The sequence below is a fragment of the Saccopteryx bilineata genome, chromosome 2, assembly GCF_036850765.1.
Source record: "Saccopteryx bilineata isolate mSacBil1 chromosome 2, mSacBil1_pri_phased_curated, whole genome shotgun sequence".
In the NCBI taxonomy this organism is placed as follows: Eukaryota; Metazoa; Chordata; class Mammalia; order Chiroptera; family Emballonuridae; genus Saccopteryx; species Saccopteryx bilineata.
In genome coordinates this window covers 210,486,325-210,514,057 of record NC_089491.1, presented here as the reverse complement: position 1 = coordinate 210,514,057, position 27,733 = coordinate 210,486,325, and the positions used below count along the sequence as shown (strand labels likewise).

Genomic DNA, 27,733 nt, shown 5'->3' with positions numbered 1-27,733 from the left:
TGAGTTGCTGTTACCTTATCGCCTTCAGAGAATGTGATTCCATCCACAGCTCTTTTCCAGGTGATTTCCGGAATAGGCTCCCCTTCTGCTTCACACTGGAGTGTGACTTCACCATTCTCATGTGTGGTTTCATTTTTAAGCTGTATTATGTGAGGCTGTACTGTAAAGAATATATACATTACTCAATTTGTATTGGAGGAAAATGTTACTATTTAGACATAAAAGCCATGATGGACATGTAAGTCCACATTTGTGTAGTATGGGGTTGTTAACTGTGTAGCAGTGACGGCAGCATGCTTTTTGCTTGGAAGTGGTGTCAAGAGAGTTGCAAAGAACAGCTGAAAAAATTTCAGAAAGCGATTCCCCTCAACTATCATTATAAAATAATGTGAAGTGGCTCAGACACCAACATACAAATTATAATTCCTTCCAAAATCTTGCCTGTATAAGAGCCATGTATTTATTAATATTTCTTCTGGTAAACCACAAATTAAAATTTCTTCTTTTTAAGCCATATGTGTACATGAGTGTATGTCTTTATGGGTGTGTACATAAAATCCACTTAGTGAGTGGCTATCTCTTAAGCTATTAAAAACAAGTTTGCCAAAGAGAAAAAATAATGATTGTGTCTTGAATATGTACTAAGCATAATTATGTAAAACATTTAAAATATTTATGAAGATGCATAAATGTTTTTTATTTATATTATCCTAGTTGATATATTTTGACCTTGTTTATCTTAGCAACATTATTAGGCATTGTAGCTAAGTATTTCTTTATAATTATAACTTCTTTAAAAAGGAAAATCATTATATCTACTAACATAAATTAACTTAATATTAAAAATTATGTCTACCCATAAATTTACATAATACCACAGAGCTTCATATTTGCAAACTTTTTATTATCTGCATTTATTAATTTTTTTTGTTAGAATCTAAAAGTGATAAAACCCAGCACTTTTTATTTAAGGACAAGTAACAGGTAATTTTAAATATTTAAGTGCAATTAATCATAGGATACACATAAGTTTTTTTAATCTTAGAAACTTAGATTCCTGATATCAAAATACAGTATACATATTTTTTAACAATTTAGTATTTACTCCATTGATTTAGTGGAATTAGTTACATTTCTACTCTATATATTTTGTGTCAAACACAATACTAATTTGTTTAGTGTTACTATCCAAAATTGATTATATTAGTAATATAATATATAAAATTTCATGCATTTTTTCTATTTGAAAATATAAAAATATTAGAATCTTTATTTAGATCTGTTCTCACTCACTGAAACCCTAAAAAATAACAAGTAAATAAATAATATTTTACTTGAGCCCATTGAGGTAGATTGAGAACATTAATTACACTTTGGAATTATCTCAGGCACCATCATTTCTAATTAAATAATTGTTTACACTGAGTCATATTTATTTAATGTTTTAGATTGTAAAGAAACTTTTTAAGTGGGGAATACAGCTGAAACTAATTACAGTATAGATTTCTGTAATTTTTAATAATTTTGTTTGTTTACTCTTTCCTCTATGTAAACAATCTTCTCCCGGTTCTTAGCTTTGCTGGCATCTCATCTTGAAAGATTTTTGTATAGACACATCTAATCATTACCCTTCTCAGTAACTGTCCAACACCATGCTATCTAAAATAATAGCCCCCTAAGACTATACTGTCCTGACATCATTTCTATAGTTTGTTACTAAAATAATAGCCCCCTGGCCTGACTGGTGGTGGCACAGTGGATGGATTGTCAATCTGGGATGTTGAATTCCCAGGTTCGAGACCCTGAAGTCACTAGCTTGAGCATGAGATTACCGGCTTCAGTGCTGGGTCACTGGCTTGAGCACTGGATCATCAACATGACCCAAGGTCACTGGCATGAGTCCAAAGGTCACTGGCTTGAAGCCCAAGGTTTCTGGCTTGAGCCAAAGGTCATTGGCTTGGTCAAAGTGTCAATGGCTTGTCTGGCAACCCCCAGCCAAGGTATGTATGAGAAGCAATCAATGAACAACTAAAAGGGATATAACTATGAGTTGGTGCTTCTCATCTCTCTCCCTTTTCTCTTTCTCAAAAAATAAAAATAAAAAATAAAATAGTAGTTCTCTTTACCCAACACTACCAGATTTATTCATTTTCATTTTCTTAGAATATTTTGCTATTCCAATTTTAATTATTTTAATATAATTGTTATAGTCTTTGGCTCACTTCACCAGAATATAAGCCTTATGAAGTTTTCTCTGGTTCTGAAAATATTTCTATTATGTAATCACAAAACCAGCTGGCAAAGAATGTCTCCACATGAATTACCATTTGTCTTTTGGTCTATAGCCATAGTATTGCTGCCCCTGCCAATAGCAAACACTGATTCTTCTTACTCTTACAGAGTTCTCCCTCCTTCCTTTCCCATCTCATTTCTAAAAGCATTTTGTCAATAATGTATTTAAAAATGGAGAAAATATATTAAATGTTAGTACTGCATAACTTTTTAGTATTATACTTTTTTTTAAAGAAAACACTCATATCCAAATATTCACCAGCAATATTGATTTTTCTTTTTAATGTATAATGAAAGCTAAATAAATTGTTTAAAAAAACTTATTACTTCTCTACTTTCTATAAGATTGCCAAAAGAAGGTTTTGGTAATTATGGAAGATATTTATAATATATTTCCTTTAAATAAAATAAAGGGGATATTCAATTACAGTCGCAGGTCAATGTTTCTTAATTATAGTCTGATTGGTATTCTCTTTTGAAACATAGTAAAAGTAAAGCTGATTCCAAAATGGTTCTGATTCATTTAAAGATTTATGAGGATCAACCCATATATATATATATGATCCCAGGAGTATATATTAAGTGAATTTTCTTCATGCTCCTATTATGGGTCAGCTAATTTTTACAAAAACTTACATGAAAATTTAATGTAATTATTTTCTTTAAACATTTTTTATTTTTATTTATATATTTTTGTGACAGAGACAGAGAGGGAAAGATGGGGACAGACAAGAAGGCAGAGAGATGAGAAGCATCAATTCTTCGTTGTGGCACCTTAGTTGTTCATTGATTGCTTTCTCATATGTGCCTTGACGGGGGGCTACAGCAGACCGAGTAACCCCTTGCTCAAGCCAGCAACCTTGGGTCCAAGCTGGTGAACCTTGCTCAAACCAGATGAGCTTGCACTCAAGCTGGCGATCTCAGGGTTTCGAACCTGGGTCTTGCGCATCACAGTCCAACGCTCTATCCACTGTGCCACCACCTGGTCAGGCTCATGTAATTCTTAAAACAATTATATCTCATAGTTGCTATTTAAAAAAATATTTTAAAGATGAGAAAACTGAGATTAATTTGGAAAGTTAAACAGTTTATAAAGGTGAAAGAGTAGGATTAGACCCAGACCTTCCTCAAGACATGACAGTTTTAATCACTATGCTACAATACTTACCAAAGACTTGGAGGAATGCCTGTTTCTCATCTTCTCCAGCCTTATTTGTGGCCCTGCAGACATAATGGCCTGCATCACTATTGATTATGTTCTTGACGGTGATTTCTGTATCACTTCCTTTCAAAATGTACTTTTCATTTTCTTCAATGAACTTGCCATTCCTAAAGAAAAAAAAATTACAGAGGTTGATCATAAATCTGACTTCAAAACTCTGGAAAAAATCATACTCAGCTTTATGAACTGTAGTTGTCAATCAGTTCATGGCTATTGATAGACAAAGCTAATTTCCAATCATAAGCATACTTCTAGTAGTCCAGTAGAAAACTTAATGCATACATATTAAAGGTATACTAGAAAATGATTTTGACTTTAGATACAAAAATAACATTTAGGTTATGATGAAATACTAATATTAACATGGGCAAAAAAGCTCATTTAAATCTGTTCTTTATTAGAACAAAAAGAGTTTCTTTGATGATTTTAATTCCATATACTTTATTTATGTTGGTTGAGTCCACATGTATTTAAGAAACTTTTATTTACTAGATTCCTGGGACATATTTAATAAAATTTCTATAGAAACATCCTTTAAAGAAGTTTCAAAGTAAATGCAATTTAAATATATAACCAATTTATTGTGAAAATAAGTACTGCCAATAAAAGGATAACAAGACATAATTATGTGAAAATGCAGTTAAGAGAAATAATGCTGAATATGATTTAATTCACTAATAAGGAGAAATCACATTTTTATAATTTCCCTCCTATATTTAAATAATTTTTAGTATGTTCCATGTTCTTTACAGACTGAAGCCATATTCATTCTGCCCTAATTCTAGCCATTGTTGTTCACTAAAAATGTCCTTTTCACCTGTTTATAATGATTACAGTAAGAAATATTTTAAATATCTTTAAATCTGAAGCAATTTTTACAATTCCCTTTCATATGTGTGAAACCTCTTATACTCTATAGTATTATTTTACTCTATAGTATTTTCTTCTCATCCCTTCTTCTTCCCCATTTCTTTCTTCTATATATCTCTTCATTTTTCTTATAATAGTATTTTAGATTATTAAATTGATTTTAAGGTCCACTAATATAAAACGTTTAGAATCCATTTTTAAGGGTGGGGAGATTTACTTGCCCATACAAATAAAAATTTAAAAAGAAAAATTTCTAAAAGGATTTTAATAATATCAGAGAAACAGAACATTCCTCTGATATAGTAAATGATCTTTCCAGCAAATTTGGTTTTGCTTCCCAGAAAGCATTGGCACATATCTTTCCATAATCCTTATCCTTTTATAACTCCATAACATCTATTTTTCTGTTTCTATTGGCATTGCTAAATATACCGTGAAATGTGTAAAAATACCATAAGAAGGGTAGAATGCAAAATTAGGGTTTAAAAACTATCAATAGCAAATGTACCAATATATATGGTACTCTGTACTTTTATATCTTTTTATATTTTTACTAATTTAATATTTATAACTATAAGAATGACATTTCAACATTTTTGTTTTAAAACAGTCATGTATAGAGTTTTCAATACAATTTATAATCAGTATATTTCTCAATTTATTCAATGAAATAGATTCATTTGTTTAATATTACTGCTACTAGTGTAATAATAATAAATTAGAAGTTTCATAAACTTGTAGTTTATGCAACACTTTGCCTATATTGTTTATGTGGTTGAATTTTCACAATCAGCCCATGCATATTTTCCCTCTCTTCCATCATGCACAGATCACAAATAAAATTTTTAGTATGATTTCCATATCCCGTAACTCACCCAGTAATATAAGCAACAGATTAACTAAATCCAAGTAGTGTTTTTCTGTTAAGGAGGGTTATTTCCCTACCTCATGTGAAGGGAAATAAAGTTTTGTAGTGTAGCAGATGAGTAAGACATGAGAACTTATCACAAAGAATTAATAATATGATTGGCAGTAATCAGGGGTCATATATATCTCATTGATGAGATAATAATTTTTTGGGTTTTGTTTTTAGGAGCATCAGAAGAGATCTACTATAGTAGGAGAGAAAAGGTGTTGACTTTTCTGGGAATTTTCAAGGGAGAAAAAAATCCATGATTTGAGCTTTGAAGTGGATGGGTAGATCTCAAAGCATTTAGAGAAAATCAGTTAGTATAGGTTATGTTTCCCACAAGAGCTCAATTTAAAAATAGCATTAAAGGATAACAAACAAGGGAATAGTCCTTGATACCTCTCTTCCTTACAAACCTGTTAGACAGAATTAGACATCACCATTCACATCCATTTCTGTGGAATGCCAATGTCTGAAAAAAACTTTCATACTCTTTGAATGTCATCTCATAAGCCCATCCTTTGAAACTCAAACCATTTCTGAAAGTGCCCCTTTTCCAGGCACAAGAAAATAGAGGTTAAGATTTAAGAATTCAAGAAAATTATAAAGAAGAGGGAATAATTCTACTTTTTGCTGTAATGTAGTAACAGAGATATATGTACCCTCCCATTTCAAACAACAGAAACATTGTACACAGATAAAGAGAACAGTTTACGAGCACTGGTCATCAAGTAATACATGCCAGTGAACTCCGAGGACCATCAGAGTTTCTACCTGAGGAGTCCCTGGACTACAGCTCAGAGAGACAGAATGCAGACAGAACCAGGCATTGTATTTGAGTTGAAAGACAGAGCTCTTAGCTGGGTGAGGCAAAATGGCTTGATATTGTGGGTCAAGAACATGCCTTTGTGTATATGTACCACATCTCTATACAATACAGCAATAAGAAATGATGACATATTTCCATTTACGACAACATGGATGGAACTTGAGAACATTATACTGAGTGAAATAAGTAAATCAGAAAAAAAACTAAGAACTATATGATTTCATACTGGTGGGATATAAAAATGAGAGACTCATGGACATAAATAAAAGTGAAGTGGTTACCAGGGGTTGTAAAGAGGGACAAATATATGGTGATGGAAAATGATTTGACTTTGGGTGATAGGCACACAACACAATCAACAGTTCAAATGTGATAGAAATATTTACCTGAAACCTGAAAACTCTTATTGATCAATATTAAATTTATTTTTCTCAATAAAAACTTTAGAAAATAAAAAGAAACATGCCTTGTAAAACAAAACAAACAAATAAAAAATAACAGAAACAGAATGATACATTCAGAGAACAAACTGACCATTGCCAGAAGGTTACGTAGGTTGAGGGGTTGGGTGAAAAAGTGAGGGATTAAGAAGAACAAATTGGTTGTTACAAAATAGTCACAGGGATATTAAAATCAGCATAGAGACTATCAGTCATATTGTAATAAGTTATGTGGTGCCAAGTGATTACTAGAATTTATCATGGAGATTACTTTGTAAATTATATAATTGTCTAACCACTACGCTATTACACCCGAAACTAATATAATTTCAAGTTGACTAAAAAAAAAATTAAAAATAAAGTAAAAAATGAAACAAAAAATAAAGTGTACAATTAAAATATAACTGAATAAAAAATACACTTTATAGACAGAATGATCAGGACTATAGGTATACCCTTGACTCTGATTATGTCACTCTGTTGATCTCTTTAACAATTTAATCTAAGCAATGTAAATAAAAACAAAAGCATAACTTTTTGCTGCACCTTACATCATCATGACCCATTTATAACTATAAAGTTGTACATCTTAATCCCATTCATTTTATCATGATAACTTTGTATGGTTATAGACAGATAGTGGATTTTTGTGGTGATCACTTTGTATAGTGTATAAATGTGAAATCTCACTATGTTATACATCTGAAACTAATATAATATTGCATGTCAACTATACTTTAATTAAAAAGAGCTCTATATTCCAGAATAGAAACTAAACCAGAAAAGCATAATAGTTTTTTTAAAATAAAATTGAAAAACAGTGTTTTCCTTCCTGAAAAAAAATGACAAACTCACAAATATTTTTTCATGAGTGTGATTAAGGACAGCAGCAGAGGGGTGTGGGTACATCACCTACCTGTACCAAGAGATGGTGGGCTCAGGTGAGCCAGATGCCCTGCAGGATAATGTCATCTCTTCTCCTCTCTCTGCTGTGGCATTAAAGGATTTCTGAGGCATGGTGATTGTTGGCGGCACTGAAAAACAGGTGAAGACAGATAAATAGAGATGAAGAACATTTCTCTGATATTACTGGGACATTTTTACCACTACTATTTGTTGTTGCTGTAATGCTAAGCTTTAAAGCTTGAGACTTAACATCTGTACTTACTTCAATAAAACTGGTCAGGCTGCACAAATGACTTTAAGATCACTCATCTACCTTCTGATGTAGAAAAAGTGGATACTTTAATGCTATTTTATTATTTTGAATCTATCAAACTATACTGCAGTTTATATCACTTAGCAGTTTTTTAAGAAAACAATGTTTAGTTCGTAGATTCTATTTTTATCATAGAATGTATTTTTCAACTTATATATATATAATAATCTAATATATATTTTCATACAAGTGATTATATATTTTTGCTATCACTCTTAGGCAACATCTATTAAAATTTTAATATATATGTATCTTCATGAACTTCAAAATTAATAACTTCTTATAGAAATAAAATCACAAACATTAACACTGTTTATAGACTAAACAATGCAATAGACATTTTAGTATATATATTGCTCTCTTTATATACATATACACACACACACATATATATATACATATATACTTTTATAGAACACTGTTCATAAAAAGATAGACTATACCATCCTGGCTTAAAGTAACACAGAGATCTACTTGGAGCATAAATAGATTTTCTATTTGGGTTCTCTTCAGTATATGTAATTCTATAAGCAATCATTCACTGCTTCAAGACAGGGCTTTCAAATGAGGTGTCAAACCATAATGTTCTTTCTGATTAACTGCATTTAATTTCTTTAAACAACTATAGAACGTTTTATAAAGAGAAACTGCTGACGTAATAGAGAAAATGAAATAGAGTTTTATGAACAATTCAATTTTAAATTAAGCTTCCCCAATTTCTAACTAATTATATTGCAAAAACTGTATATGCTGCACATTTTGAACATGTTGAAACTGTTACTGAAAGGTACTGTTTGCAATAAACAAATTAATAACATCCATAATAGAAGCTAAATTTCAAAGTACAGCATAAATTTTGACTTAATGCACTTTTATGATATTCAACTGAATATAACAGAATGATATTCCCCAAATTAGTTATATTAATAGATTTTTTATATATTCTAAAGAACTTAACTAGACAGGCATTTACCAGTGTGATTATAATTAAATATCTCTACAACAGCATTCAGGTCGGCATTGATGCTGAATTATTGCCATTGACAGTGGGGGAAGAAACTGATATGTATCTTAGTAATTAATCACAATAATTTGAGTCTATGACCTTACAAATTTAGATACAATGGGTCATGATCTGATTCGCTGTCTTTAAAGTAGTATAATAATAATCTAAAATATTATAATAGGTTGAACTTTATATCAGACATTAACTCTGAATTTTAAGTCCATTGAAATTTAATTTTCTATATCTTGTGTTCCTTCTCTTGTAATTATAAAAAACTACCATTGTAATAAAAATATATTGTATTTCATTTGGTTATTATAAATGTAGCTATAAGAATGGTCTATTTTTGTTATAACAATCAAGATTTTAACCCATTAGAGAATTATAATGACGATTAAATTTTTAATAGAAATTATCTCTAAAATACTTATATACATAGAAATACTTCCAAATGAAAAATGACATGCTCTGGTGGTTGTCCTGTTACTGTTACAAACTTAAGTAATTTATGTTTAGTCATAATATTCTTCTCTATAAATTGCATTGCATATGCTGGATGATCCAAATGAAATGACAAATCATAAGGTTTATGTTATATGATACAATGACTGACTCTGCTAACAAAATATGTGTTCTTAAAGTGTAGATGAGCAAACAATATTAATATGTTAATATTAAATACTTACATAGTACTTTGAAGAATAATTCTAGAACTATTGTGAAAAATAATAACATCTAAACAGACTGACAGCTATAAGGAGTGACAGAACTGGGTGGGTGGATGAAAAAGATAAAGGTATTAAGTAAAGAAGAAACTTATAAACACAGACACCAGTGTGGAGATTGCAGGAGGAAGAGGGTGGGGGAAGGTGGAAGCGGGTGAAGGTGGATAGGTGGGGATGAAGGGAAACTTAACTTGGAGTGGTGGACATTAAACACTATATACAGATGATGTATTATAGAATTGTGCACCTCAATCCTGTATAATCTTACTTAAAAAATGTCAAATTAATAAATTAAATAAAAAATAAGTAAGTGTGCAAAGATGCCAAGATGGTCAGGGAGTATTTTAGCCACTGCTTTAGAGTATTTTATGCATATTTACCTCATTGGTAATGGATTTGCTATTGAGTGGGATTAAATAATTTTTAAAATGACTACAATTATTTCATTCAAATTTATTGTTTTCTCATAAGTTCATCTACTTTATTTTAATATTTTAAAATACATTTTTTATTTGACCATACCTGAAGCATCTAGTTTTATTAACGTAACAAAAATTTAATTCTGTGTATGTTAAGTAATGAGTGCTTTCTGTTAAATTTCTGTTTTCATTTTTTAGTTTCAAGAAACATGAGGATGTGTAGGTAAGGAAAGTAGCCCCAAAACTCTCACTAATATGCAGTTTATCTACCTTCCTGTTATAATTTGCCTCATTGTTTGTATAGGCATCAAAGATATCAGTGATCTTAATTCCCTTTCATCAACAATGGCATCAATAATTATATATCTTCTGTGTCTTGCAATCTGCTTCTCCCACTTCTTTTCAATAGTTCTTTTCAAAAGAAGAACATGATACTAACCATGGAATACTCACATTATTCAGATTAATCAGCACCAATAATTTGATTTATTTAGGATAAGGCTAAAATCCTACCTCTTCTAATGTCAAGAAAGCTATTCTTTAGCAACTAATTATTCAGATCTATCCTAAATATATATTACCAAATAAATTTATATGTAGATCCTCTACCTGGAGGAAAACTTGAAAACTTAAGACTCACCATCTTTCTTGTTTACCTTTTCTTGTTTTGACTTTTCAGTCTGTGTGACACTTATTAACTTAAGGAAGGATTTATAGAAAATGTCAGAGTAGGAAGTACCAGGTTTCCCAGTAGGAAGTATTTGTCTCCCACGTAGACAATAGTTGTACTGTTAGAATCTGTCTCATGTAAACTATCTTGGAACTCTGGAGCCTATTGAAGGCTTGAAGCTTCCAGAAAAAGGAATGGAAGCTAAGTTGCAATCAAGGTCTCAAAGAAATATATTTGTATATCATGCTCGTAGCAGCATTATTCACAACATTTAAATAGTAGAAGAGCTCAAATTTCCATCAGTGCTAAGCAAATGTATTACATGCATGAAGCAAAATGTTCAGCATAAAAAACAAGGGAAATTCTGACATATTCCACCACACAGATGAACCTAGGGCAGTGGTCGGCAAACTCATTAGTCAACAGAGCCAAATATCAACAGTACAACGATTGAAATTTCTTTTGAGAGCCAAAGTTTTAAACTTAATCTATATAGGTAGGAACATTGTTATTAACTTAATTAGGATACTCCTAAGCTGGCCACACTCAAAAGGCCAAAGAGCCTCATGTGGCTCACAAGCCGCAGTTTGCCAACCACTGACCTAAATGATACTATGATAAAGAAAATAAGCCAGTCACAGAAAGACAAATACTTTATGATTCCACTTATTATTACTTATCAAAAGTATAGAGACAGAAAGTGAAATGGTGTTTGCTAGCAATTGGTGGTGTGTGTTGTGTTCAATAGGTACAGAGTTTTATTTTTGGAAGAAGAAAAAAGTTATGAAGATTGATGGTTCCCTGACAGGTGGGCTCAGTGGTAGAGCATCAGCCGGTGTGTAGATTTCCCAGATTCAATTCCGAATCAGGGCATACAAAAGAAGCATCCACTTGTTTCTCCACTGCTCCCCTTCTTGACTCTCTTTCTCTCTCTCTCTCTTCCCACCACCGCATCTCCTGAAACCTCGGTTTAATTGGAGTGAGTTGGCCCCAGGCATGGAGGATGGCTCTATGTCTTCTGCCTTGGGTGCTAAGAAGAGCTTGGTTGCTGAGCAACAGATCAATGCCCCGGATGGGCAGAGCACCGCCCCCTTGTGGGTTTGCCATGTGGATCTTGGTTAGGGTGCATGTAGGAGTCTTTCTCTGCCTCTCCTCCTCTCATTGAATTTAAAAAAAAGTTTGATGGTGAATTTTGCACAATGTTATCAATATATTTAATACCACTTAAATATATAGTCAAACAAAATGGTTAAGATGGTAAATTTTATGTTATGTGTATTTTTCCACAAAAATGGTAAAGAAAGAAAAAAGAAAAGTCACATAACCAATCTCAGTCCCTGGCCAAGCAAACAGATGAACCAGGTAAACACTAAAGGAACTTGTATTTTTAGCATTCTATATTGTTACTCTCAGTGTATGTGGAATTTATTCTCTTTTCTTAGACCTTCCTATTCATTCTATCATACACTCATTCAATTTTTATTTTCCAAGGGTCATTACAGACATCAATGACATCACATATGCATTGTTTTTTGTTGTATTTTTTGTTTGTTTTGTCTTTCACTACTGCCTCATAGGCTATTACATTATCTACCATCTCTTAATTTTCATTAATATTGGTTCTGGTTACTTTCAAAAATCCTTCACTTCACATTTACGAAAGTGTTACATAACTTTTGGCCAGGTAAGTCAGTCAATTAGAGTCTTGACCAATAAACCAAGGTTGCAGGTTCAATACCTGGCCAAGGTACATACAAGAATAATTCACACCTGAAACCTGTATCTTAATAAGTACAAAATATAAAAGAATACATAAAATAAAAAAGACTCAACCAATGAATGCATAAATAAGTGGAACAAATCAATGCACTTTTTCTCTCTTTATCCCTTCCATTCTCTTTCTAAAATCAACAAAATAAAAATAATAATTTAAAAATACTTAATAGAAAATTTTATTTAATAGAAATAAGATGTTTTGGGAACTAAAAATTTAACAAATTCAAAATATCAAGGGATTTTCATGAAAAACAATGTATCAATTGTGTAATTTCATTTTGAAAGGAAATCTAGCTTATTGATTATTGTAAACAGAATCCCTCTAGTCATTTTTTCAAAAAATGTAGTTAGTTGTTTCCAACTTTGAATATTATCAAATTTAGTAAAACTGCCTTACTTTATACCATCAGCTTACAAGACAGATATAATCAAATAGGTCCATTATGTTGCTTTAAAAAAATGTTGAGGGAAAAGTTACAATTGGCATCATAAATTTCATCCTAATATGAAAGATGTCATAAATTTTTTTTTAATTTTTTTTTTATTTTATTTATTCATTTTAGAGAGGAGACAGAGAGGGACAGAGAGAGGCAGAGAGAGAGGAGAGAGGAGCTGGAAGCATCAACTCCCATATGTGCCTTGACTAGGCAAGCCCAGGGTTTCGAACCAGTGACCTCAGCATTTCCAGGTTGATGCTTTATCCACTGCGCTACCACAGGTCAGGCAAAAGATGTCATAAATTTAAGCCAACAAATATGGCCTTCAGTGTACAAGTACCCAAACAATGAGAAAATGTTACCTAAATTGTGATCATGTGTTTTTCTGTATTTTCCAAATAAATTTGATTTCTATGTTCCTTTAATATGAATTTTAAAATAAATCAGATTCTCAACTAAATATTTCTGAGAGAATGAAATTTTCTCTGTAAAAGTAACTTATTAAATTGTGCTAATAGAGAAAAAGTTCAATAATCTTATCTCAAAAAATATTTTTCTTGGGTTCCAAAATATATCACAAAAAATTGAATGCAACAGCAATTATAAGAATCTGTCAGTCTTTTGTGAAGGCACACACTAGAGAAATGTAAAAATGGAAAATGAAGAAATCACTCTTTCACTATTTTTCTTAAATGTAGTTATTTTTCACAAGTATGCTATCTAAAATACCATGCTTATTATTTTTTGAAAAATTAATAATTAACATTCCAAAATTTAAATAATTTAACCAAATAGTTTTAAAACTTTATGTATAAATAAATATAAATATATACATACACACATACATATATATATGATCCACATAAACAAAATTTTTGGAGAGTCTCAATAATTGTATAAATGTAAATAGTTCCTAACGCAAAAAGTAAGATCAACTGGGGTACAATACCATTTGGTAATTCAATCAGCACTTAAACAGTCATAGACTTTTTTGTGTGTGTATTTTTCTGAAGCTGGAAATGGGGAGAGACAGTCAGACAGACTCCCGCATGCGCCCGACCCGGATCCACCTGGCACGCCCACCAGGGGCGACTCTCTGCCCACCAGGGGGCAATGCTCTGCCCCTCCAGGGCGTCGCTCTGCCAGGACCAGAGCCACTCTAGCGCCTGGGGCAGAGGCCAAGGAGCCATCCCCAGTGCCCGGGCCATCTTTGCTCCAATGGAGCCTTGGCTGTGGGAGGGGAAGAGAGAGACAGAGAGGAAGGGGGGGGGGTGGAGAAGCAAATGGGCGCTTCTCCTATGTGCCCTGGCTGGAAATCGAACCCGGGTCCCCCGCACGCCAGGCCGACGCTCTACCGCTGAGCCAACTGGCCAGGGCCAGTCATAGATTTTTAATTTTAACTTTTGATCCAGCTATTCCATTTTTAGGAATATACCCTAAGAACACCATAGCACTGTTTCAAAAGGAGAAATGCACCCCCTTGTTTATGGCAGCATTGTTCACAATAGCGAAGATCTGGAAACAGCCCAAGTGTTTCGTCAGTGGACATACAACATAATCAAGTGTCAAATAATCTGGAGATGTTTTCTCTGAACATATGTACCCTGATTTATCAATGTCACCCCATTAAAATTAATAAAAAATAAATACTCACCTTACTATAAAAAATAAAGTTATAGAATATTTCCAAGAAAAATAATTTAAAATAGAAGCCATAGTGTGTGTTTAAAATAAAACTAAATGTACAAGGTTTCAGAACATATTACTAGAGAGATAGTAATGATCACTTTTGAGACATGATCAGGTGACAGCAGGAAATAGTAGGCTTCATTTCAGTGGTCTCTACACGAAGTTACATTTTCCATAACAGGAGACCTGCCAGAGACAGTGCTTGTGGGGGAGGTGGGCATTTGAGGGAAGAGGGGTGCTGTGTATCTAGGTGATGTCACCTAGCAGCATCGCACAGAGTCTCTCAATTGGAGAACCTGCAAGGGTAGCAGTGGCTTATGGTCTTGCAAAGGTCCAATTTATGGCTAGCAGAAAACGGGTGCAGTTATGCAGGGTGTGCAAAGCAGGCTGATTCTAAATTATTAAAGTATGCTTATGGACTATATTTAAAACAGCTGTGTATATGAATTTTTAATTTTGTGCTAATGATGGTATGAGATGATGGGCCTAGCCTGCTGTGAAGAAGAAAATGACATAAGAATGAATGAATCAAGAGGGGTTCTACTTGGCTCATTTGCATAAGATGAATGAAGGTCATGTTGGATGGTGTGGTTATCTTGGTATTCAAACAGATTGGTTTACTATAATTCTGAATAGCTAAGAGAAGAAATTATCAAAAGATCACACAGCTCATGATTTGGGGAACATAATCTTTATCCATAATGACTGCCAGAAGAGAAAAAGGCACAGACGTGCAGCCTCTTTTACTTTCCCCTGTACATCATGTAGGCTTGCCCCATTAGCTAAGATAAAAAAGGTTTTAAATCCACCTCTGTCAAAAGTCAGTAAGTATAGCCTGAGATTATCCTAAAGTGCAAGCTAAATGTTCAGACTGACATTGGTGTGATAAATCACGTATCAATCAAAAGTGATGTGCTGTGAATCATTTTAGTTAGCATCTTTATTAATTCCTTCAAGTTATGAAAGAAAATATCATATATATGGCAACAGGTTTAAAACTAACATCACAGAGTTCTACTTCAAGGTAAATTGAAGGAATCCTACTGCACCCTGTCTCTGTCACATACAGCATCTCACATTTGGACAGAATTCACGGATAATCTGTTTGAGAACTCTGAAACCTAAATAGTAGTGGCCATGTTACTAATAGGAAAATATCAGAATTTGAAGACAACCTGTGAAAGAACAATCTTTTTTTCTTCTTTTTATGGTCCCTTGGCCTGAACAGCCTAAATTCTAGAGGTGAGAATCAACATGGCCTGAGAGAGGTATAGGGAAGCCTTCTACAATAGTTCAGGCTCAATGATCAGGGAAGAGGCCTCCTGGCAGGGGTGATGGCAGCAGGAGGCACCTGTCCTGGTCCTTCAAAAGAGTTGTGGTCCCAGGAGGGCAAGGCAAACTCCACTGTTCTTCTCCTTGTCTTTCTTCCAGCAACATGACCCTAAATAAGGACACATTTGTAGCACAGAAGGGGTAAATCAAACTCCTGCTTTTGTTTGTTTGTTTGTTTTCTTGTTTAGCTAGAGCACAAAACAACAAAATTTAAAGGAAAGGGAAAGTATGGAAGAGATTATAGAGTAGGTAGGGATTAGAAAAGCAAGAGTATCAGTTATTTATCAAATTTGGACCTCAGCCCTGGGCTGTAGGTGTGTGTTTATGACCTTAAATAGTACCAAGACACTGAGAATTGAGTAAGAGACAGACCACCACACGTGTTCTGGAATAGCTGCTGGTACACAGGAGAGACAGACTCAAAACATTGCGAAGGAATTTAAAAGGTAAGTGATTTTTTATCTGTAAGCCACAGAAAACTGGTTACTAAATCGATTTATTGTCTGTGAAAATAAAAATATCAGCATTCTTCATAGGACTAAAATGAAACCCAATTCTTATAATGTGATATTCAAAATCCAGGACATAATCTAAAAAATTTTTGCCTATGAGGAACTAGGAATATCTCACATTAACAGGAAATGCCAGTGACATGTTTATACATATTGAATTACCTAAAAACTATTTTAAATAAATTAATTTAAACATTTTCCAAAGAGTAAAAGTGAACCACCTTGAAACTAATGAAAAGATAGTCTCTGCAAAGACATAGAATATATTCAAAAATACATAAATAATTAGAACTAAAGTTATAATTACAAAATATATTTGAACTTGAAACAAATCTTGATTTAACTTAAGTGCAAATGGTCTAATTTCATGAATAAAAATTAGATACATACTTTCAAAATGGATCAAAATAAATAATCAAATTCTATGTTTGTCTATTAAAAGGTTATCTAAAATATAATAATATAGGTAGAATAAATGTAAACATATATATGTCACTCCAACATTAATTATAAGAAAGTTGAAATGTCTATGTAAATTAATATCAAAGATAGAAGACTTCAGAGGAAATAACAATACATAATATAAAGTAATAGATTAAATAATGATTTAAGAGCCAATTTGTCAAAAAAATGTATGACAATCTTACATGTGTATTCATCTCACAAAAGAGGTTCAAAATATCTGAAGCAAAACTGACAGGAAAGATATGATACCTAGACAGGTTCAAAATTCTGCTTTGTGAATTTGGAGCTTAAGAAATGAGAAACAGAACAAACCAAATCCACATCAATCATAAGGAAAAACTAAGACAATTAAGAAAAGATACAATAAAATAGAAAATAGAAATAAGAAAGAGTATATGATGAAACCAACAACAGTCCTTTCAAAGAATATAGTTAATAAATTTTAGTAAGATGCATTAGGAAAAAAGAAGAGATGACACAGATTGCCAATATCAAGAATGAAAAAAGTTATTTCACTATAGATTCCCACATACAGTAAAAAAAAAACAAAAAAAAAAAAACCTGATCCAGCCAAATATTGCATACAAGTTCAACAGTGTTGAAGGGACAGACCACTTCCTTGAAAACAACAAACTAAGGAAACTCACTCAAGATGAGATAACTCAGTCTTGTTAACTATTAATGTGGTTAAAAGCCTTCTGAAAAGGAAACCTCTAGAATCAGATGGTGTATCTGTTGAACTTTACCAAATGTTTAAAAAAATAAGACCTTTTCTACACAATCTCTTAGAAAATGATAAGACAGGGACTACTTCTTAACTCATTTACAAGGTCAGAATTAAAGTAATAAGATTTTTTGTGTGTGTGACAGAGACACAGAGAGGGGCACATAGGGACAGACAGACAGAAAGGGAGAGAGATGAGAAGCATCAATTCTTCGTTGCAGCACCTTAGTTGTTCACTGATTGCTTTCTCATATGTGCCTTGTCCGGGGGGCTACAGCAGACTGAGTGACCCCTTGCTCAAGCCAGCGACGTGGGCTCAAACTGGTGAGCCTTGCTTAAACCAGATGAGCCTGCACTCAAGCCTGTGACCTTGGGGTTTTGAACCTAGGTCCTGCGCATCCCAGTCCAATGCTCTCTCCACTGTACCACGCAAGGTCAGGCACCATTAAAGTAATAATTTAAGCAAAGTATTTTTCTTAAAGAAGAACAAAGTTATAGAAATTACTGTATTTTTCGCTCCATAAAACATACTTTTCCCCCCAAAAAATGGAGGGAAAAATGCCTGTGCATCTTATGGAGCAAAAAATACAGTATTTTATTAAATATTTTAACAAACCATTTGGTTCAGAATATTTATTTTATTATCTTCCTTTTTAAAACCCTAGGTATGTCTTATGGTCAGGTGCGTCTTATGGAGCAAAAAATACGGTACACTATCTGATTTTTTAAAAGATTTTATTTATTAATTTTAGAGAGGAAAGAAGGGGGGGCAAGAAGCATCAACTCCCATATGTGCCTTGACCAAGCAAGCCTAGGACTTTAAACCAGTGACCACAGTGTTCCAGGTCGAGGCTTTATCCCTGGCGCCACCACAGGCAAGGCACTATGTGGTTTTAAGGAGCTAGTAAAGTTGCCATTAATTAGGGCAGTGTGATAATGGTGCAGAGACAGACAAATAGGTCAGTATAACAGAAAGAGTTCAGAAAAAGACTCATATAAATAACCATGATTTATTTTATAAAGTCCAATGGAGAAATACTAGTAGTCATCTTCTTTTTTTTAAGAAGCAGGAAGTCAAGAGACAGACTCACGCATGTGCTCTGACAAGGATTTATCCCACAAGCCCACTACTGGGTGATGTTCTGTCCATCTTTGGGGCACTGCACTATTGCTCAGCAACCAAGCTATTTTAGCACCTGATGGGAGGACATAGAGCCATCATCAGTGCCTGGGACCAACTTGTTCAAACCAATCGAGCCATGGTTGTGGGAGCAAAGAGAGAGAGACAGACAGAGGGGAGCGGGGCAAGGTGGAGAAGCAGATGGTTGCCTCTCCTGTGTGCCCTGATCAGTAATTGAGCCTGGGACATCCACACACCAGGTCCACACTCTACCATTGAGCCAACCAGCCAGGGCAAAAATAATATTCTTCTAACAATAGTTTTTAAAGAACTTAATATCCATATGCAAATACATGCACCTGAGTATAGTACTCATACCTTATACAAAAAAGAACACCAAATGGATCAAAGACCAATATATAAAGCATAAAAGTATAAAACTTACAGAAGAAAATATGGTCAAAAATTTTGTGACTCAGGGTTAGGTGAAGATTTTTGAGACATGACACCAAAAAATGCTTTGCTATCTGAATGACATTTTAAAATAATGAGAAGAGAAGCTACAACATGAAAAACAGCACTAGCAAATCAGGTATCTAAGCAAGGAATTGTACCAATAAAAATATATTTTTAAGCATTTAAATTCAACAATAAAAAATGTACACAAAGACTTGGAAGCAAAAATTCATCTATACTATTATTATAAGCAACTCTCACTCAAAAATAATAAAAAACGAGAAAGCCCTACAGGAATTGTCTGACTCCATCAGAAAGAATAACATAAGAATAATAGGTATATCAGAGGGAGAAGAGAAAGAAAATGGAATGGAGAATATACTCAAACAAATAATAGACGAGAACTTCCCAAGCCTGTGGAAAGAACTAAAGCCTCAAATTCAAGAAGCAAACAGAACACTGAGTTTTCTTAACCCCAACAAACCCACTCCAAGGCACATCATAATAAAGATGACACAAACCAATGACAAAGAAAAAATTCTCAAGGCAGCCAGGGAAAAGAAGAGTACAACATATAAAGGAAGGCATATTAGATTATCATCAGATTTCTCAGCAGAAACTCTACAAGCTAGAAGAGAGTGGACCCCAATATTTAAAGCCCTGAAAGAGAGGAACTTTCAGCCACGAATACTATACCCATCAAAGCTATCCTTCAAGTATGAAGAAGATATAAAAACATTCACAAATACAGAAAAGATGAGAGAATTTATCAGCAGAAAGCCACCACTCCAGGAAATACTAAAGGCGTTTTTCCAACCAGATTCAAAGAACAAAAGAAAACAAAACCACAAGTAACAGCTCCACCAAGAACACAATAAAACCAAACTTAAACTGTGACAACAAAAGAAAAAAAAGGGGGGAGAGGATGGAGATTAACAGTAGCAAAGGACGATGAAGTGCAGAAATACTTATAAGATAGGGTACTACAATGAATATGGTAGGTACCCTTTTCATTAATTAATGGTAACCACCTTTGAAAAAACCACCACAAAAACACTTGACTTAAAAAAGGTAGCAACAGAGGAAAGAAGTATGGAACACAAACAAACAAAAACAAATGATAGAAAAACAAAAGAGAAGAATCAAACAAGATACAAAACTAACAGAAAGCAATTTATAAAATGGCAGTAGGGAACCCACAAGTGTCAATAATTACACTAAATGTAAATGGATTAAACTTACCAATAAAAAGACACAGAGTAGCAGAATGGATTAAAAAAGAAAATCGAACTCTATGCTGCCTACAAGAAACACATCTAAGCAACAAGGATAAAAACAAATTCAAAGTGAAAGGCTGGAAAACAATACTCCAAGCAAACAACACCCAAAAAAAAGCAGGTGTAGCAATACTCATATCTAATAATGCTGACTACAAGACAGAAAAAGTACTCAGAGACAAAAATGGTCATTTCATAATGATTAAGGGGAAGTTGAATCAAGAAGACATAACAATCCTTAATATATATGCACCAAACCAAGGAGCACCAAAATATATAAGACAGCTACTTATTGACCTTAAAAAAAAACTAACAAAAATACAATCATACTTGGAGACCTCAATACACCGCTGAAGGCTCTAGATTGGTCATCCAAACAGAGAATCAATAAAGATATAGTGGCCTTAAATGAAATACTAGAACACCTGGATATGATAGACATCTACAGGACACTTCATCCCAAAGCGACAGAGTATACATTTTTCTCTAGTGTACATGGAACATTCTCAAGAATTGACCATATGTTGGGCCACAAAGACAATATCAGGAAATTTAGAAAAATTGAAGTTCTACCAAGCATATTTTCGGATCATAAAGCCTTGAAACTAGAATTCAATTGCAAAAAAGAGGGGGAAAAACCCACAAAAATGTGGAAACTAAACAACATACTTCTAAAAAATGAATGGCTCAGAGAAGAAATAAGCACAGAGATCAAAAGATATATACAGACAAATGAAAATGAAAATACAACATATCAGAATCTCTGGGATGCAGTAAAAGCAGTAATAAGAGGAAAATTCATATCACTTCAGGCCTATATGAACAAACAAGAGAGAGCCCAAGTAAACCACTTAACTTCACACCTTAAGGAACTAGAAAAAGAAGAACAAAGACAACCCAAAACCAGCCGAAGAAAGGAGATAATAAAAATCAGAGCAGAAATAAATGAAATAGAGAACAGAAAAACTATAGAAAAAATCAATAAAAGAAGGAGCTGGTTCTTTGAAAAGATCAACAAAATTGACAAACCCTTGGCAAGACTCACCAAGGAAAAAAGACACAGGACTCAAATAAATAAAATCCAAAATGAAAGAGGAGAGATCACCACAGACATCATAGATATACAAAGAATTATTGTAGAATACTATGAAAAACTATATGCCACCAAATACAACAATCTAGAAGAAGTGGATAAATTCCTAGAACAATACAACCTTCCTAGACTGAGTCATGAAGAAGCAGAAAGCCTAAACAGACCAATCAGCATGGAGGAAATAGAAAAAACTATTAAAAACCTCCCCAAAAATAAAAGTCCAGGCCCAGACGGTTATACTAATGAATTCTATCAAACATTCAAAGAAGATCTGGTTCCTATTCTACTCAAAGTCTTCCAAAAAATTGAAGAAGAAGCAATACTTCCAAACACATTTTATGAGGTCAACATAACCCTCATACCAAAACCTGGCAAGGATGGCACAAAGAAAGAAAACTACAGACCAATATCTCTAATGAATACAGATGCTAAAATACTAAACAAAATACTGGCAAACTGAATACAACAACATATTAAAAAAATAATACATCATGATCAAGTGGGATTCATCCCAGAATCTCAAGGATGGTTCAACATACATAAAATGGTTAACGTAATACACCATATCAACAAAGAACAAAAACCACATGATCTTATCAATAGATGCAGAAAAGGCTTTTGATAAAATACTACACAATTTTATGTTTAAGACTCTCAACAAAATGGGTATAGAAGGAAAATATCTCAACATGATAAAGGCCATATATGATAAACCATCAGCCAACATCATATTAAATGACATAAAACTGAGGACTTTCCACCTTAAATCAGGAACAAGACAGGGTTGTCCACTCTCTCCACTCTTATTTCATGTGGTGCTAGAAGTTCTGGCCAGAGCAATCAGACAAGACAAAGAAATAAAAGGCATCCATATCGGAAAAGAAGAAGTAAAGGTATCACTTTTTGCTGATGATATGATCCTATACATCAAAAACCCGAAGGACTCCACAAAAAGATTATTAGAAACAATAAACCAATACAGTAAGGTCGCAGGATACACAATTAACATACAAAAGTCCATAGCCTTTCTATATGCCAACAATGAAATATTAGAAAATGAACTGAAAAAAATAATCCCCTTCACGATTGCAACAAAAAAAATAAAATACCTAGGAATAAACATAACAAAGAATGTAAAGGACCTATATAATGAAAACTACAAGGCATTATTAAGAGAAATAGAAAAAGACACAATTGAGATGGAAAAATATTCCTTGTTCTTGGATAGGAAGAATAAATATAATTAAAATGGCCATATTACCCAAAGCAATATATAAATTTAATGCAATTCTCATCAAAATTCCTATGAGATTTTTTAAAGAAGTGGAACAAAAAATCATCAGATTTATATAGAAGTATAAAAAACCCCGAATAGCCAAAAGAATCCTAAGGAAAAAGAATGAAGCTGGGGGCATTACAATACCTGACTTTAAACTATATTATAGGGCCACGATAATCAAAACAGCATGGTATTGGCAGAAAAATAGACACTCAGACCAATGGAACAGAATAGAAAGCCCAGAAATAAAACCACATATATATGGTCAAATAATCTTTGATAAAGGGGCCAACAACACACAATGGAGAAAAGAAAGCCTCTTCAATAAATGGTGCTGGGAAAACTGGAAAGCCACATGCAAAAGAATGAAACTCGACTACAGCCTGTCCCCATGTACTAAAATTAATTCAAAATGGATCAAAGACCTAAATATAAGACCTGAAACAATAAAGTACATAGAAGAAGACATAGGTACTAAACTCATGGACCTGGGTTTTAAAGAACATATTATGAACTTGACTCCAATGGCAAGAGAAGTGAAGGCAAAGATAAATGAATGGGACTACATCAGAATAAAAAGTTTTTGCTCAGCAAGAGAAACTGATATCAAAATAAACAGACAGCCAACTAAATGGGAAATGTTATTTTCAAACAACAGCTCAGATAAGGGCCTAATATCCAAAATTTACAAAGAACTCATAAAACTCAACAACAAACAAACAAACAATCCAATAAAAAAATGGAAAGAGGACATGAACAGACACTTCTCCCAGGAAGAGATACAAATGGCCAACAGATATATGAAAAGATGCTCAGCTTCATTAGTTATTAGAGAAATGCAATTCAAAACTACAATGAGATACCACCTCACCCCTGTTAGATTAGCTACTGTCAACAAGACGGGTAATAGCAAATGTTGGAGAGGCTGCGGAGAAAAGGGAACTCTCATACACTGTTGATGGGACTGTAAAGTAGTACAACCATTATGGAGGAAAGTATGGTGGTTCCTCAAAAAACTGCAAATAGAACTACCTTATGACCCAGCAATCCCTCTACTGGGTATATACCCCAAAACCTCAGAAACATTGATACGTAAAGACACATGTAGCCCCATGTTCATTGCAGCACTGTTCACAGTGGCCAAGACATGGAAACAACCAAAAAGCCCTTCAATAGACGACTGGATAAAGAAGATGTGGCACATATACACTATGGAATACTACTCAGCCATAAGAAATGATGACATCAGATCATTTACAGCAAAATGGTGGGATCTCGATAACATCATACGGAGTGAAATAAGTAAATCAGAAAAAAACAAGAACTACATGATTCCATACATTGGTGGAACATAAAAACGAGACTAAGAGACATGGACAAGAGTGTGGTGGTTACCAGGGGTGCGGGGAGGGAGGACATAGGAGGGAGGGAGGGAGAGAGTTAGGGGGAGGGGGAGGGGCTCAGAGAACTAGATAGAGGGTCACGGAGGACAATCTGACTATGGGCGAGGGGTATGCAACATAATTTAATGACAAGATAACCTAGACATGTTTTCTTTGAATATATGTACCCTGATTTATTAATGTCATCCCATTAACATTAATAAAAATTTATTTAAAAAAAATAAACAACTCTCAAACTGCAATAATTAAAAAAAAAATCTGGCTATAACAGGGGCCAAGATGTATGGAGGCATTTCACTGAAGAGGAACACAGACAAGACAGAAGCACCTGCAAAGAAGTTCACTAGCATCAGGTATTGCTTCATGACTTTGCACAAACTAAAACCTCCAAGGTTCTACCACACACTTATTAGGTATAAAATTAAAAAATAAAATACTTACAACATCAAGTACTGGTGAGAATGAGGGACAGGTTGAGCTCATATATTACTGGTGAGAATGAAAAATGTTATACAGCCATTGTGGAAAATAGTTCTGCAGTTTCTTATAAAGTTAAGCATACACTTACTATATGGCCCTGAAATCCTATTCCCAGGTATTTATCCTACATCAGTGATTTTCAGCCTTTTTCATCTCAGGGCACACATAAAACAATTTTTGAAATTCTACAACACAGCAAAATAGTTATTTTTTTTTTGCTGCTCTAATAAAAAAATAGGTATTATTTTGATTTATTCAAACTGAACAGCAATTGTGGTGGTTGGCTGTTGTCATTGGGCAGCGCTCTTGACTAAATAGTCAAGTATTGTATATTTTAAAATTCTTGAGGCACTACACTTGAAAACCACTGCCCTAGATCAATGAATTTAAGCTCACACAACAAACTGCACACGCACACATATTTATAGCAGCTCTAATTATAATTACAAAAAGTGGACACATGTAACACTTGACTGATTCTCAAAGCATTATGCTGAATTAATTGAGAAATTCTTAAAAGATTACATTTTGGATTATTCCATTTATATGATACTTGAAAAGACAAAATTATAATGGCAGGATAAAGAGTGATGGCTGTTTGGGTTTAGAAGTTATAAGAAAGTGTAACTACTAAGAGAAAACATAAAAAAGCAAAGGTGATGAAACAATTCTGTATACTGGTTATGTTAGCAGTAACAGGAATTGATACATACATCAAAACTCATAGAACTGTATAGTGAATTTTACTGTACATAATTTGGAAACAAATTTTTATAAACGTTTTTTTTTTTCTTTTAGGTGAGAGGAAGAAAAATAGGCAGTCTCTCCCCCATATGCCTCAACTGGGATCCACTTGTCAACCTTGTCTTGGGCTGATGCTCCAGGACCAATCTATTTTTACACCTGAGGCTGATGTGCACCAATGGAGCTATCCTCAGTGCCATGCTTGAACCAATCTAGCCACGGGCTGTGGCAGAGGAAGAGGAAGAGAAGGGGGAGGAAGGGGAGAAGCAGATGGTCAGTTCTCTTATGTACCCTAGCTGGGAATCAAACCTGGGACATCCGCACACCAGGCTGATGCTCTATTCACTGAGCCACAGGCCAGGGCCACAAACCTTTTAAAAACTATATCCAGTAATTTTTTTTAATCTAATTGTTTTATAACAATTATAAGTAGCTGATTCGATTTACTATAATAATCTACATCTCTTGGAGAAGTCAGTTACTGATAGTTCTAAAGCAGGAAAATCTCAAAATTTCCCTATCTGAGGGAGTATCTTTTCTTATTTCAGTTCATTGAAGTCATTCTCTTTCTTTAACTCACTGCTTGGATATGCCCAATGTATTCTAAAAACCGTTTTACTCTTTTGCTTCTTTGTATCTATTATGAATTGGAGATTCTACTGCTCCTATATTCATGTTTCTGAGATATCCAGAATGTTGGCTGAGTTTCAGTGAATTGGCTTAGTTCTTTCCAAGTAGCTTTGTAATATCCTGCTATAGATCCTGTGTCAAAACTGGAGTACAATGAAGTTAATTAACAAAAACAAATAAATTAATTGCAAAACAAAATGTGTGGAAAAACAAGTCAATTTCTAAACCATCTGCCAGATGCAGAAGGCAAGGTAGGAAGAGAAAGCTCTCCTGTGTATGGATACTTTAAACTTGGTTCCAGAGCAGCCTTTGAAAAGCCACCTGTTTGGTCCTACTTTCTGAATTGTTATTGCCTCTTCAGGATAATCTTGTGACACAAGCAATAGGCTTTTAAACAAGGGTCCACAAACTACGGCCCCCTGAGGTCATTTATCCGGCCCCCGCCACACTTCCGGAAGGGGCACCTCTTTCATTGGTGGTCAATGAGAGGATGCATCCTGTGCTCCTGGAGTACTGTATGTGGCGGTGCCACAAAGCGGGGCATCGCTCAGGTACAGTACTACTTCCGGTGACACGGGACACACGCCTCACGGCTCCTGAAGCACGTCATATCACTTGTTATGCCTAGCAGTGACAAATATGGAACCGGACATTGACCATCTCAGCCAAAAGCAGGCCCATAGTTTCCATTGAAATACTGGTCAGTCTGTTGATTTAAATTTACTTGTTCTTTATTTTAAATATTGTATTTGTTCCTGTTTTGCTTTTTTACTTTAAAATAAGATATGTGCAGTGTGCATAGGGATTTGTTCATAGTTTTTTTTTTATAGTCTGGCCTTCCAACGGTCTGAGGGACAGTGAACTGGCCCCCTGTATAAAAAGTTTGGGGACCCCTGCTTTAAAAGCTTTAGCCTTTAATACCCTCTCCTTCCTGCTGTGAGCCCTGAGTTGTCTTCTGTACACTCTGCCATATCTGCTGTGTGTTCTCTGTGTTCTTTGTCACTTGGGTGCAACAGTCATTTATCTGTGTATTTCATCTTTCAAGTTGTGCAAAGTTCTTCCATTTTTTCTCAGAGGGTGTGTGGGGTTAGTCAGTATAACTATACATATATTTTTAAAAATTTACTTTATTGCATGACATTATTTAATCACACTGGATGGGTTTCAACTGCACCATTTCATAATGCATCATTTGTACCCTGCACTATGTATTCACCACCCCAAGTCAAGTCTCCTGATGCCAGGGGGCAAAGAGGGTAGGGTACCCAGGTAAATAAGGTGAAGGGATTAAACAAAGGAAAACAAAAAGATCACAGTATGATTATACTTTAATGTAGAAAATGTGACACTTTGATATAAAAACAAATATTAAATAAATGACCTAAAAAATAAGCATTAAAAATTGAGACATATATATGAATTATATATTTTATATTATATATAAATATAAAATTTATATATAACATATATATGAATTTATTTTGAATTTAGTATACTACAGGAGACAAACATGTTGAAGTCAAAATGTAGGCATAAGTAAGCTGTACCATAATGAACAAAAGACACTGTTATGCTACATTATTCAAATATTTAAAATAATGTTTATAATTTGTTCACGACACTTAAATATATGTGCAAAAATGTCACCTTCCAGTCAAGATGTGGAAACAGGTGACCAATTTACCCTATCACCTGAAAACAACTAAGAATTTAG

The 27,733-nt window shown here is 33.9% G+C and overlaps 1 protein-coding gene across 2 annotated transcripts in view; it reads right to left on the bottom strand.

Annotated features, from left to right (window-relative positions):
* NCAM2 (neural cell adhesion molecule 2) overlaps positions 1–27,733 on the bottom strand; it is a 577,130-nt gene that overhangs the window by 193,817 nt on the left and 355,580 nt on the right. For both annotated transcript variants that reach the window (XM_066259097.1, XM_066259098.1), the window contains exons 6-8: positions 7,480–7,597; positions 3,461–3,621; positions 15–160 (exon numbers count right to left, since the gene is read on the bottom strand). In XM_066259097.1, coding sequence (XP_066115194.1) covers positions 15–160; positions 3,461–3,621; positions 7,480–7,597 — 425 coding nt within the window. The remainder of the gene's footprint in view (positions 1–14; positions 161–3,460; positions 3,622–7,479; positions 7,598–27,733) is intronic.